General features: G+C 39.9%; 1 protein-coding gene across 3 annotated transcripts in view; it reads right to left on the bottom strand.

The window, feature by feature from the left end:
- ADAMTSL1 (ADAMTS like 1) overlaps positions 1-14,801 on the bottom strand; it is a 443,438-nt gene that overhangs the window by 180,867 nt on the left and 247,770 nt on the right. For all 3 annotated transcript variants that reach the window (XM_089489382.1, XM_089489388.1, XM_089489374.1), the window contains exon 6: positions 7,171-7,245. In XM_089489382.1, coding sequence (XP_089345508.1) covers positions 7,171-7,245 — 75 coding nt within the window. The remainder of the gene's footprint in view (positions 1-7,170; positions 7,246-14,801) is intronic.

The raw sequence follows: 14,801 nt of genomic DNA on the forward strand, positions 1-14,801 counted from the left end.
TTTTCCCCTATTTCAATAAATTAGACATCTAGTTATTAATATCCGTCTCAGCTTTATTTATTGGGATCCCCTGGTCTACTCCGTATACATATCGGGAGGGCGATTTCGGTGGGCTCTTGTAGCCAGCCCCTCTTGCAATATTTGAGCTAATAACAACATAATAAAATTCCCCTATGGACCCTTGGCTACAGTGACATAGAAATCATATTCAAATTCGTAGCATTTTAATCTCGTTCTTTCTTCTATCCATTCATCTATTATGTCAGACTCATTCACACTAGAGCTAGCTTGGTGCAACATAAATACACATGCATATCTTAGTGCATGTTTGTGTGCACATGAGGAGAGACTTAAGAAAATGTTAAGAATCTTTCAAGGGAAAGCTGTATTGCTTCCTGAATTCTTTTAGAGTGGGATACTGAAGCTGATATAAAGGATTACAAGAGTGCAGCCAAAATGCTGTTTGTGCTGGGCAGGCTGGACTTTTTAATAATAATAATAATAATAATAATAATAATAATAGAAATAATGATGATTATGAATTCCTACAGTGATTCACAATTTCACTCTGTATTTAAAAGAAAACACACATGATTTTGCACTGCTCATTTAATGAGGTACTTCACAGGTTCATTATAACCCAAGTGTGAGTCCCTTCTTTGGAATTAAGTTAAATGGATTGGCCAATTGGTTTTGAGAAAATGGAAATGGATGTGCAGAAGAAAGTGGGCAAAAACAGAAGAAAAGAGCAGCAGTTTGGGCAGTCAGGGACAGAATCACACAGCAGTTTCCCTTCAGAGTATTCTTCAGAGGTTATCTACAGGAACTCAATGTGCTGGCATTGAGCCCAAGTTTCTCACCCTCAAAGGATTATAGTGTATCCAATCCATGACACTGTGAACATGACCAGACACGGTGCAATGTAGTAATATGACCCATTAAGTAGAAACTACTTTGGGTGTCAATCAGCTAAGCTTTTCAGGCAATTTCTTTCTTCACATTACCAAAACTGACCTGGGATCAGTAGAACAGAGACTGTTTCTTGCTTGGGGAACACATTTATTACAAACACATGACAAGATCATGATCTTTTGTGAATTTTATTCCAGGATACAATTCACCATCAGTTGATTACCTATTTATCATTAGTCTGTCCTCACTACTATATATGTTTTCAGAACATACTTTGCAAAAACTCATTTGAAATATTGCCTTGTATAGCACTGATTTTGCCTCTGTATCACAACTCCTTGTGATGCACAATGCTATAAAATCTCCACTGTGCTTGTCTAATATATATCAGTTTACTTATACTGAATTCCTTGCAGAAGTATTCACCCCCTTTGACTTTTCCACATTTTGTTGTGCTAAAACTTGGGAATGAAAAAGATCTAACTGACAGTGTTACCACTTGATGTATGCAAGATATTCAACACTGTGAAGGTGCAAAATATTTTTACTGTGGCACACAAGTTAAACAAATTGCATTTGTTGGTTGCATAACTATTCACCCCCATGAGTCTGGTAATAACATATCTGGTCCCAATTAATGTTGTGTTTCTTTTTATGGTATATCCCTATTTGCTTTATCCATCTGGATCCTGCATTTTTTGCTCATTCTTCTTGGCCAAATTTGTTCCAGCTGCCAGGTTGGATGGGGACTGTTGCTGAATAGCAATTTTCAAGTCACAGATTAACCATCAGATTATCAACTATATTATCAGTCAGATCTGTGCTTTGACTGGAACATTTTAATACATGTTTAGGGTCATTATCCTGCTGAAAGGGCCATTCCTGGGGTCCTTGCAAATTGAAACAGGTTTTCCACTAGAGTTGTCCTGCATAATATCCACACAGTGAAACATGGACAGGGTGACCAGATCACCTCCTTTTCCAGGACATGTCTTACATTTTAATATTCTGTCTAGGAAGAATTTCAAAATGTCCTCCATTTTGAGCATGACTAGGTAGCATGAATTTACATTTATATTAGTGTTTTTAGCTTTTATTTTGTAACACCCTACAGTTTTCTTTAATGTCCTACATTTGCAGTGCTTTGTTCTCTTTTGTTGTTATGACATCTGGTCACCCTGAGGATGGAGTTCTTAGGGAGATGGGCACTCATTACTTTGCACAATATATTTGGTGGCAAGATCCCAAAGGTTTGGTTCCATCAGACCAGATAAACTTTGATTGCATGTCATCCACATATCGTTTTACAGACTTGAATGTGCTGTGATATGGGTTTGTGTCAGCAATAACTTTATTCTCATTAATCTTCCATAAAGTCCAGTTTTGTGGAGTGTCTATGCCCATGGGTAGTTCCTCCTTGTAGAAGGAGATCCCTTCATTTCCTTCAGAGTTATCAATGACTTCTTGGTTGTTGCTCTGACTAGTGCCCTCTTTACTTGCTCACTGAGTTTCAGTGCATAGTCTTCTCTAAACAAAGTCACTGTTCTTATTCTTTTGATTTCAAATGGATTTAACAGCACCTTGGGGAATATTCAGAGTTTGAATATTACAAACCCAACTCTGATTGGTGCTTTTGCACAACTTTATCACAGACTTGTTTTGATAGCTTCTAGGTGTTCATGATACTCTTTGTTTACATCAGGGGTAGGCAACCTGCGGCCCGCGGGCCGGATGCGGCCCGGCGAGGCCTTGGGACCGGCCCCAGCCCAGTCCTGCCGCTGATTGCCGCCGGGGCCTTTGGGGGGCAATTATCTATAGAAGCCTCAGAAACATGCATTTATATTAACATTTTTTAAAAAATCAGCAAATTTTTTCACGTGTCCTCCATTTTTTTTTTTTAAAAAGTGTCTTCCATTTGAAAATTTTGTCCTACATTTGTCCTGGTTTATTTATGTATTTAATTTTTAAAAGTTATTTAATTATTTATTTTTTGGCTTCGGCCCCCCCAGTTGTCTGAGGGACAGCAACCCGGCCCCCGGCTCAAAAAGGTTGCCTACCCCTGGTTTACATGATGCTCTCCAGCAAACTCAGGGACCTCCCAGAAACAGATTATTTAATTTAATATCATGTAGCAATGGAACTGTATCCAAGTGGACTCCATTTAACTACTTATATGTTTCCTGGAAATAATGGGTCGCACTAGACCTTGTTGCCTGGAGAAGCAGAATCTGGCCACAGTGGTAACTGTCTTGGCTATAGCTTGTTTGCATTACTGTTATGCGCTCTATGTGGAGATGCCTTTGAAAAGTGCTCAGAAACTTCATTTGGCCCAAACAGCTGCAGCCAGGTTGTTAACTGGAGCTGGCTACAAGGAGCATGCAACTCCCTTGTTGCAACAGCTCCACTGGCTGCTGGTCCATTTCCAGGCACAATCCAATGCTGGGTTTGACCCTATATGGCTTGTGTCCAGGTTATTTGAACAACCGTATCTCCTTCTATGAGCCAATTAGAGCCCTAAGAGTCTCAGGCTCATTCGGTGGGAACAAGGGATATGGCTTTCTCAGTGGCTGCTCCCAGACTTTGGAATTTCTTCCCTCAAGAGGCCAGGTCCTTGCTCTTCTCCTGTCAGCAGGTCAAAACATGTTTGTGCCATTGGCTTTTTACAAAATGACTGTGATTAGGCTTAATGTGGTATAGTGCTATTTTGTTGGTATATAGTCTTTTAATGCATTTTAATATTTTTAATATTTAATATTTTAACTTCATTCATAGTTTAAATAGTTTAATTGTTTTTAAACTTTATATTTGTATTTTTATTTATGTTTGTATATTGTTTTAAATATGTTAGCTACCTTGAATCCCATTATTGGGAAAAATGATATAAATTTATAAAACAGGGAGCAACAGCAATAGCAATAGCATTTACATTTCTATACTGCTTCAATTATTAATGGTTAATTAGGTATTTAATTAATTAAATAAAATTGTTTACTATAAAGAAGCAATAAATTTTATATTCCTCAGCTGGTTCTTGACTTAAAATTTAAATCACTCAGATTTTTGAAAAAACATTTCTTGTTTTTTGTTAATCCTGATCTTTCCTCATCCTGGTCTATTACTGAAAATAGGAATGAATCAACATTACTAAAACTGCATTTCTTTATATCAATAAAATCTATAGAACTTCAGAAACTTGTAATAACACTTGAAATCCACATGAAGTAAAGTCCTCAAAAAGATAGAGGATGGAAATGGGGAGTATAATCATAGGTGGCATTTTCAGTTTCATTTTGGAAAGACTCTTAAGAGTAGGCTTTGTACTTAGACGAAAAATATAATAAGATTCTTTGGCTTATCAATAACTAATTAAACATTTCTTTTTTTACTAACGTTCCCATCTCTTATACAGAGGAACGGTCAGCATGCCTTCAAAGCAGTATGACCACACCCCCTTTGGTCTTGATCACACTGTTAAGAACTAGTTCCCATCTTAATCTAAAAGAAGACGTTTGTGCAACATCTCCCATAGACATTGATTTTTGTATGAAGTCTCCCTATCCTGGCCTCCTTACAATTTAATTTTATTGAAAACAGAGAAGCAAAGTGATAACATTTGCTAGTTGGAGAAACAGCATGCGTGTGAATAGAAGGAGGATGGTAAGCCATTTATAGGAAAAGAAATAAGACCCACAGGAGAACATGCCAGGAATACCCAAAGGGGCACTTATTTCTTACAATTATAACTTATAAGAAAATGCCATATTGTTTTTCCCACTTGTTGGCAATTTACTAGTCATTATTCACAGTTTCTGGATTTTAATCATAAAAAGATTTAACACGCACCCATTGGTCTTTCAGTATAAACACAACACAGACCCCTCAAAAGAGGGTCTCTACCATACCAGCATGTTAAGTTTTTACAGAAGTACATCGTGCTTTTGTAGTATTGCTGTTGCTTATCTTACAACTGACAACCAGCTGCAAGTCTTTACTGTCTCTGTGTGCTTAAGCAGTGGCTCCATTTCAATCTCTACCAACCCCCCATAAGCAAACATATATGCTATATGGTACCTTTGTCCAATATAGTCTGCACCTTTTGTCCATATTTAATTCTTTCTTTGGAGAAGAGAAATATGAGTGATACATGAAATGGTGCTGCAATTCACACCAGGATAATTGGCAGAGACTTGAGGGAGGCTGGGGTTTTGATACCCTCCATGATAGAGCCAGAATATTTAAGATAAGCAAGGTCCAATGGACCAAGCTGAGGCATGTGATAGGGGTAGAGTCAGTATATAGGGACAGTACACCCCCCATCCTGCCTTTTTTCCATGAAGCAGCCCACCTTCCTACCCTAAATGCAGTATGATCTTTGTTGGTCGCTTCAGGGCCGGGTAGGAATTTTCTCCCCCTTTCCCGGGGTTTTTTGCCTACCCCATACTGTAAGCTGGGGATGGTAACTCGCTTTGGGTGGCTGTTAAATAGGTTTCACTGGCCCATATGGGGTTAAAGAACTGTTTGGTACACACCATTGGCACCCCATTGTGGTGAAAGGTTAGGCTCTTGATCAGCTTATACACGTCAAGGGACATGGAGTTGTGAGAGAACCTGCCTTTGGGGTAGACATGGGGGTTTTGCTCAACCTTACAAATTCAAGGGAGTTTGGGGAAGAGTGCCTTATGTTTACCTTCCTAGGACTGGCTGAGAATGCAATCCGAATCATCAGATTTAACTCAGGGTTCAGTGTTTGTGCCCAAAGGGAAGGCTGAAGAGGCAGTCTAGGATTGACACCTGGCTTCAGCTGGACCCGCACCAGGCTTTTCACTTTAATCAGTTTGCTCAGAGTTTGAAGTTAAGGTTGAAGTTCAAGTGCTTAGCTTTAAATAGATTATAGCTCAAATTAATGGCCCTTTATTCATCCAATTTACCTGTCTGGTCTCGTTATTTCATGATTGGGTATCAATTGTGTTGTGTTGATTTGGAACAGCACTTAGAACATTGGATTCACTACTGATGGTTGCTGCAATGCATACTAGAATAAAACAGAGCCAGGGGAAAAAGACAACCTTTATCTGACTTCCCTGCAGGGACAAAGGGTTCAGAACATTATGTTGTCATAATTCAGAGTTTATGACATTATTTTGTCATTATTCAGGCAATATGTTTTCTACCATTTCCATTCAAAACAATCTGTGAGTTTACAGTAACATCCCAGGCCAGGAATTGCCTCTTCAAAAATTTAATGTCTCTTCACTATAAGTTTCCCATTCTCTGAGGTTGGATACAGCTCGCACTTTTAGCAACAGTATCCTCCTAGCACATCACCTTAACCGGGGTTTACACGGGGGTCTTGTCTTCCATCTCCATATTGCATCTTCAGTCTAGATGCTCAGTACTCACAGATACATATATGTCTGCTAATAACATGGACCAAGCCACTCTGAAGTCAAAGAAATAAGTCATACAGGAAGCTCACCTAACCAAAATATTCCCAGAACATATTTTTGGCACCACTGTCCCCCTTAGTAAGCCAAACATGTGGTAGTATAATTGGTCAAAAAACTAGTGTGTCTGTATTTCTCATGTCTTGTCTCTACCAAGCCTCAGTTCTTGATCTTTTATCCATCTTCATTTCCCAGTCAGTTATGCTACAAATATGTTGGACTATGTCCTGCATCATTACTATTGGTCATGCTAGATGAGGGATAATGGGAATCATAGTCCAGCACATCTGGAGTGTTCCCACATTGGGGCAGACTTTTGTAGGTCATGCCTCCTTTTGCTGGAATGGGATGCTTTTATTAACAGCACAAACTTATACTAAATGTGGACTTTTCCTTTAGCTTTTACTCCAAGATGGTAAAATGCAAAGGTAAACATATGAACAGGAACATGTGTTAAAGTCATGAGTGATGGTTCAGCTGAGCAGCAGGGAAACCTCCACTGTATTCTCATCAGCTAGTGAAACACTTCTTTTAAAACAAAAGTTCTCAACATCAATCAAGTGATATATACATGCATACACATATGGATGGGTGGAAAATTCAAAAGGGGTATAAAGAGTTTTATTAACAGGTCAAATAGTTACTCTTTCAAATAAAGATGTAGCTCCTTATTGATGTTTATGAGATTGGCAGCTGAGAACAGGACTCTGAACCCCAATGGAAAAAAAAAGAAACCACAATACATTGTTCTAAATAGAATTTCCAAGGATATTTTGAGTTGTCCAATATTAAAATAAAGGGTACTTTTACTCACATAAGTGATCAGGACCTTTCAGCACTAGGCGTACATGACGACTTCCATAGGGAATAGCAACCACAGTGTCATCCACTGAATGGAGGGGAAAAATAGGGAGGGGAAGGCAAAACCACACATGATCAACAAGCAAAGGAAGCTCCCAGTTTCCAAACAAGCAGTAAAAACAGTTCTTCATGGGAAAATTGCAAGCCAAGTTTTTGGCCACCTAAAAAGAAAAACACTGAAATCCAATGAACCTTGAAGAAAAACTAAATGTGAAACAATCAGGCTCTACCATTTCATAGTCATCAAAGTCTGCATTGCCAGATAAATGTCCTCATTTTAAAGAGAAAGCTATCATAATCATATTGGGTCTTTCTCATTATGATATATTTATGATAAACAGTTGTTTTCCTTTAAAAACAGCTTTTCTGCAAGCCTCATTCTTAGCAATCAGCATGTATAATGTTAAGGAATGTTCAAGAACATTTTAATGCAAAAGGGGAAAAGGTCAGCACTTTTTTTTGCTGAAAATGAAAACTTTCTCTTTTTAAAAAAAGTGAAACATATTTGAGAAACAGAATTCAATTTACACATTACTAAGATAATGTGGACAAAGTTATAAGTGAGGCTAGAATCTGGGAGACTTTACATAGGATGCTACAAAAATAGAAGGACTGAGGATGAAATAATTCAGTGTAGATGGAGCAGGCAAAGAAGGAGAAAGGTGACAGCAGGAAATAATGTTCTATTCCATAGTAACAGCATTAGAACCAAACCTATAACTGCTACCACAGTGCTTTATATAAAAATCTGTGGTGCCACCTTATCCCAAAGGGGTGTGGTGACAGCGATACTAGGGTTCCGGACTGTGCAGCAACCGCATGGTCTGGAACCCCTGTATGTAATGGCGGCATCCTGGTGGTGGCGTCCCATCCACATGGGCACTGCCATCTTGATGTAAGGGACATGCAGCATCTGCACGTTGTTGTGTGTCCATTATGTCATGAGTGCGCCAATGGCTCACTCGCAACATAGTACGGGCGCCGCTAAAATAACCTGGAAGAACTGGGTTCTTTTTACTCCAGAGGGACGTCGTGTGGTCTGGTGGCTGAGGCGTCCCTTCAGAGTTAAAATGGGTGCCTGCAGACCACCATTTTTGGGCAGTCTGTACTACACCAGAGTAATCTGAAATAGACACTGTTTTCACAATACATGCTGCTTGAGAACCCCAAAACAGTATCACAGCATGGAAAATCCTAATGGCTCCAACTATGTGCAGAAAGGATAGTCTAAGCCACATTTTGAATATGGTGTACAGTTCTGAGTACCACGTCTAAATAAACATCCTATACAGCTAAAGGGGAAAAGATGCTATAGGGCAACAGAACAGAAAAGAGCAACTACAATGATCAGAGGGTTGAACAATTTGTCCTTAGAGAAAAGTTAGAAAAATAATGGAGGCTTTCAGTTTGGGATAAAAGGCAAGAACGGCCATGATGGGATGTAAAAATAATGTATAGTGTGGAAAAAAAATGGGTAGGTATACATCTTTCTCATTGTTCCATAAAACTATGACCTGGGGTTATTCAATGAAGCTTAGTGGTGGAAGATACAGAATAGATAAAAGGAATTTTTTTTCACATGATGCAGTTAAACTATGGAATTTACTGTCAGACGTTGAGGTGACAGACCAGTAAATACAGTAAATATCATAAAGCATTAAATATGATCTATAAGTTATTATTACACTGAGATTGTTACCATTCAGTGGACCACTCTGAAATCACACACCATGTACATTTTTACTGTTTCAATTTACCATACTATTTGTGGATAAGGAGATCTCCTTTGCAGCTGCTGTCTTTAGGTAAAGAAATAATAATAATAATAAAAAGGTCTGCTATCTTCCAATATTTTGAACTCTCCCTTCCAATCTTTCTACCTCTTAAATTGGATTGATTTCAAATAATGATGAAGAAATCTATGCTAGATGCCAGTTTTCCTTCTATTTTAAATAGAGTGAATCACACTTTCAAAACTTTTTGTAACTTCACAAGTTGACAGATAAATTATTTTAAAGCACTTTGATTGTTTGCACATATCTTTTACCTCTTTTTTCAAACATTAGAATGGGTCAAGTGAAACATTTGCTGCTCTTGTAGTACAAAAAATAGGTTAATAAAACTTAATGGATTGGGACTGCTGAAAATAGAAAGCCTATGTTTACCCACAGGTCATCTGAAGTGCAAGCAACAGCAAACTTTCTATGTTAACGTTATAAAAAAATTCCAGTAAGCTCAACACCACCATAAGGGGCTTCTGTTCTTCCTTCTCCCTAGTCCCTTGTGAAAACAGATTTGATGTTCACACTGTAAAAATTTTGCTCTTGCTTTCTTTTGACTTTAAATGTTCAACTCCAGCAAAGCCAACAGCTGAGTTACGACGCCTCTTTTGAAGCCAAGTTGTTGAAGCCACAAAGTAATGTCAGGTTCTCTGAGTCATATAATTGTCTAGACTTTCTTAAGGCATTAACAATAATGTCTATCTAGCTGCTTTGCAAATTGCATCTCATCCATTTTGGCCCAACCAAGCCAATAAGTAAATAAATAAATAATTTTATACCACAAAATGTCTTTCCTCTTTTGACCCTTTGATTTTTTTTTGGGGGGGGGGGGAATATGTATGGGTTTAACTACACAGAGGAGATAACAGCTTTCAATTGTAATCAGCTGGAATATCTGGAAAGAAAAATCTCTTGTGACTAGAGGTGAAGTAGTTTGGAACCACTAGAGAATAATCCATTTAGGCTTGACACAAAGCCAAGGTTGGAGAAAAGTTTATCAAAGCTGTCTTTTTATCAGCACATGCCAGCATGTTTACTCGAAAGAGGCCAGAAAGGGGCTGACCATATGTATGCATGTGAACACTGAGAAGGATAAAGAAGCGAAGACAGGAGATTTCTTTGATTCAAGAGTGGTAGCAGAACAGACTTTATTCAATTAAACTTGACTATCCAAATCATGCTTGAACAGCACACAAGACAATGCATATTTATTTCTATACCTTGTATTAAACATCTTGTACCAGTAGAAGCGGGTCACTCTGATATCAATTAAGCAGTAAATCCACTCTTGTTTTTAGTATGAACTTTAAAGATGCTATCCAAGGGGCTAACCAGTTTTTGGGGATAGTGTTCCATACCTTTGATAGCCACTTTAATTATCAGACTATGAGCCAAAGTGGGTTCACTGCTTATCTCTACAAGGTTACTCCTATAGACAGTGCACACAGTATTATATAACTGGACAGCAATGCTTATCAGCAGCATAAACATAACCAGTGATACGAGACCATGGGTGCTGCAGTTCAAAAACATTTGGAGAACCGAGGAAAGAGCTGTACTTGTTAGTTGAGTTCAGAAAGAGAAGTATTGATGGAGCTGGAGAAGAACTGTAGTTCCTCAGGCTGGGGACTAGGCCCTTTTCACTTTGAATAAGAGAGTGGCAAATCACATTCTCTCGGCCTCTGAGGAAGGTAAAGGCAACTCCTCCCTGTACAAATTGTACCAAGAAAACTCTGTTATAGTGTCACTACAAGCAGGAAATGACTTGAAGGCAGACAACAACAACAATGTTCAATTATGTATTTAGGAGAGAACAAAATGGGTAAATTCTTTGTGGTGTAGTTTCTGTATTGCATTTGCATCTATTCTGTTGTTTTTATATGTGTGTGAAGTTGTGTGTGTGTGTGGGGGGGGGGGGGGGTTGGTATTTAGAGCTTTAGGATTGCATCCAGAGTTGTGATACTCTTCAGCAGCAAAGACAGAAAGGCCACGAAATCAAGTCCTACACTTGACAATGGCATTTGATAATGCCAACTGATTGGTGGCATGGAACTTGTGTGACAGAGCACATGTATCAAATTTAATATACAATTTTTTTGCATTATATAGGGACTTAAATTGTGATTGTGTTGCAATATTCAATTATAGTTGACCTCACAGAATCCAGAAAAAGATACACTAGTTCCCGAGTTTGAGGGAAACTGAGGTAGAAGAAAATCAATTACAATGGGGTTCCATTGCAAAACTTCCCACAACAACTCTAAGGCATGTGCAATAAAAAAACACTATGGGATATGCTATTGGTCACTGCAAAGAGAGAGCCTAGATTGCTGCAGTGCCAAATCTTCCAAATAATCTTTCATTTTTATATGCAAGAAGGGAACACAAACCCAGGTGTTTCCCCTTCAGAAAGGTGTAGGAGGAAAGTCGGGGACAGGTCTCTCTTCTCCTCATCTCTACTGCTGTTTTTCTGCTCCTGACACCTCTGGGACTGATATACCAACCCTAAGGTAGTTGTTTCCACTGAAAGTGCTAACAGTTGAAACACTCCATATAGTTCTTTCAGTTCTGAGCCCGTTTCCCCACCCCAACCCCCACATCACTTCTATTCCCTTCTTCTCTATCCTCGGTACACAGAATGGGAGGACAGAATTGAATGCAGATACAAAGAGAAAATGAATTCAATATGATGAACCCAGTAGTGTGTTTGGAATTCTTGGAGACAAAAAAAATTGAGTGTGTTTTTGGCAAAGAAGCTGCTAATCCAAAAGTGCTAAGCGAAGGAATCCCTGAAGTGCAGCAGGATGGCTCCGATATCTTCTTGCTACCTGCTTCACAGATGCCCCTCTCCAGGGATCATCTCTCATGTGACAGAGTAACAGGGAAGGAAAATCAGAAATGAAAGCAGAAATTATCCAGTAGCCAAAGGTTGTTTGCATCATGTATGCCATGTAGCATAGAAAGATAGCCGTGGGACTGGGAAAGAACGGGGTCTGGGAATGAAGTTACATTTGGAGAAGTATTTAAAAACAAAACCAAAAACAGATGCAACAGGCTAACAGTTAATGAACTGAAATGATCAATGTTATGACTTTTCCTTAAAGAACAAACTGAACCTGTTATAATGCAGAACATGAGCAATGATGTCTGGTTAATTTTGTCAATTGGCTAAACACAGGGCTGTCCCTAACCCACAAAAGGACTCTGGTTCAGCAGAGCTTTTGCTAGTACAAGAGCCTTGTGATGTAGACCAAGCTTACTGCCAAACTGCTGAATTAATGCAGTTTGACACTGCTTTAATTGCCATGGCTCAATGCTAAGGAATACTGGGATTTACAATTTGTTGTAGCACAGAGCTCTCTGACAGTAAAGCATGAGTACAAATCCCAGAATTCCATAGCACTGTCCCATGGCAGTTAAAACAGGGTCAAACTGTATGAATTCTGCAGTGCAGATGAAGCCAGTGCTTTAACCTCTACATCATGCTGGCTCTCAAATTATTAGCACTACATTTATATCTACAGGTAATAATAATAATAATAATAGTTTGTTTTATTTATATACCGCTATTCCAAAGATCATAGCTGTGAACAGCAAGTAAGCTAATTAGCAAGTAAACTAATTTGCCCCCAACAGTCTGGGTACTCATTTTAGCGACCTCGGAAGGATGCAAGCCTGAGTTGAGCTTGGGCCCTTTTGCTGGTCTTGAACTCGCAACCTTGTGGTTTTGAGTGAATGGCTGCAGTACAGGCATTTAACCACTGCGCCACCAGGGCTCCATAAACTAATTAGCAATGCTTGGTAAGTTCCTGTGAACAAGGAACCCTATGAGGAAGAGATGTAAAACACCTGTAGGTTTGTTGACTATGGCCTGTTACAGACTGCCAAAATAAAGCTGCTTCGGGTCTCTTTGGAGGTATGCTGTTTAAATGATGCATGGGTCCTAAGAGTCTGGAGGTCGCGCCAAAGCCACACTCCATTCCTAAGCACTGGAGTGCAGCTTTGGTGCAGCTTCCGGATTCTTAGGATGCATGCATCATTTAAACAGCATACCTCCAAAGAGACCCGAAGCAGCTTTATTTTGGCAGTCTGTAACAGGCCTATATTATATTTTTATCTTGTCCTTTTCTCCCCAGGCACTCAGGCCAGTATGGAGTGTGGAGTTTCAAGTCTCAGTGGGAATTTAAACCCACCTCTCTCCAGCATAGATCCAACAGTATTCACGAAACCATGTTGACTGTGTTATTTCTGCCTCACCACAGGAGGTTCTTGCTCAAGAATGTAAAGCTGCCCTTCCAGTTATCATTCCTCCATATACTAACACAACCGTCCCATTTCTGGTGGCATGTGAATGTTCAGAAGGTTTCTGTGCCAATGAAGGGTGTGTCTCAAACTTTCTAGCCATGAGGCTATTCTCTGTGACAGTAAGAGAGATGCGTAGCAAACGCCACAAAAACCAAATATAAATAAATGGGATAAGATATTCAGGAGAAATGGCTCCACACACTCTCATCTGAAATTACATGGTATTATAGATTTTTAGGTTACACATCAATTTTTCTTTCTAAATTTAGACTGAACACAAACAGACATGAGTGTGTACATGTACACACATGGGAAGCAAATGTAGATACTGTGCTCAGTTATGGTCAGAGAGGATGACAAGCTAAACATCAGCAGTGAATGGGAGGATTAATGATACTACAAGTTAAACTGCAGCCAGGTGTAACAATTGTCCTTTTCTATTTCAACTTGCCCTTCACAGGGGTGGGAATTGTGTGGTCCTCTCGATGTTGTTGGCCAAGGTTGAGGAATATAGGGAGTTGTAACCCAACAATATCTGGAGGGCTGCATGCATCTCACCTGTGCATCAGAGGGATGTCACCGAGAAAGAATTTTTAGGTGGGTTACAAACGGCCCTCAAGGGGCCGTTTTCCCGCCGCCGCCATGTGCTGCGGAGGGAAGTCCCAGCGGCCAGACCGCGAGGCTTCCCTCTGCAGCGAAAAAGGAGCGCTGAAATGGCGCTCCTTTTCAAAACGCGGAAGTGGTGCCGTGAGGGGCGGAGCGCGCCCTCGCGGCGTCACTTCCGCCGCGACACATCTGGACGCACAGCATCCAAGACGTGAAAATGGCGGCGCCCATGTGGATGGGCGCCGCCATTTATGACGCACTCCGCACGTGTTGGGAGCAGGGCGGGTTAGGAAGCAGCAACTCTTCCTAACCCTAGGACGCCCCTTCCTAACCCTAACACGCACGGAGTGCATCGTTAGTGGCGGTGTGTAACCCGCCTAAGGTTTTCATATACTAGTGCCTGACCTTTTGTCCCCCACTTTCTGGATCTCGTGTGCTAGCATGGATAAAAGCAGCAGAAAGGATGAATCTCAGGGGAGAGCTGCTAGGAAATGAAGAGTACAACAGCCCCCTTCTCTTCATATGCTCCCCCCTTCCAAAGTCTGCATGAAGAGATTACAAGAGTGCTACAGTTATAAAGCTTGGTGTTATACAGTAGTATTGCTCCAGCAGTAAGGTTTTATGAATATACTGTTGTGGGACACCATGTTCTTGCAAGTTATTCTTGTTTTGAGCCTTTACAAATGCAACCTAATTACTTTAAAGGGCAGTCTGTGTGCCACACAAGCTAATGAAGGAAGTGCCTGATTTTACCCACAGTTTTATTTAACAGTTCTGCCTCTTTTCTATGTGATCATTCAGCAGGTGCACTTTTTTCCATCACTGTCACACCTGTGGAGCTTCCCTCTAACACTTAAGGAAAAGCTGTCATGTCCTTTGCCACATCTGTCAA

The sequence above is a fragment of the Sceloporus occidentalis genome, unplaced genomic scaffold (assembly GCF_023333645.1).
Source record: "Sceloporus occidentalis isolate IW3139 unplaced genomic scaffold, rSceOcc1.0.p SCAF_1, whole genome shotgun sequence".
NCBI lineage: Eukaryota > Metazoa > Chordata > Lepidosauria > Squamata > Phrynosomatidae > Sceloporus > Sceloporus occidentalis.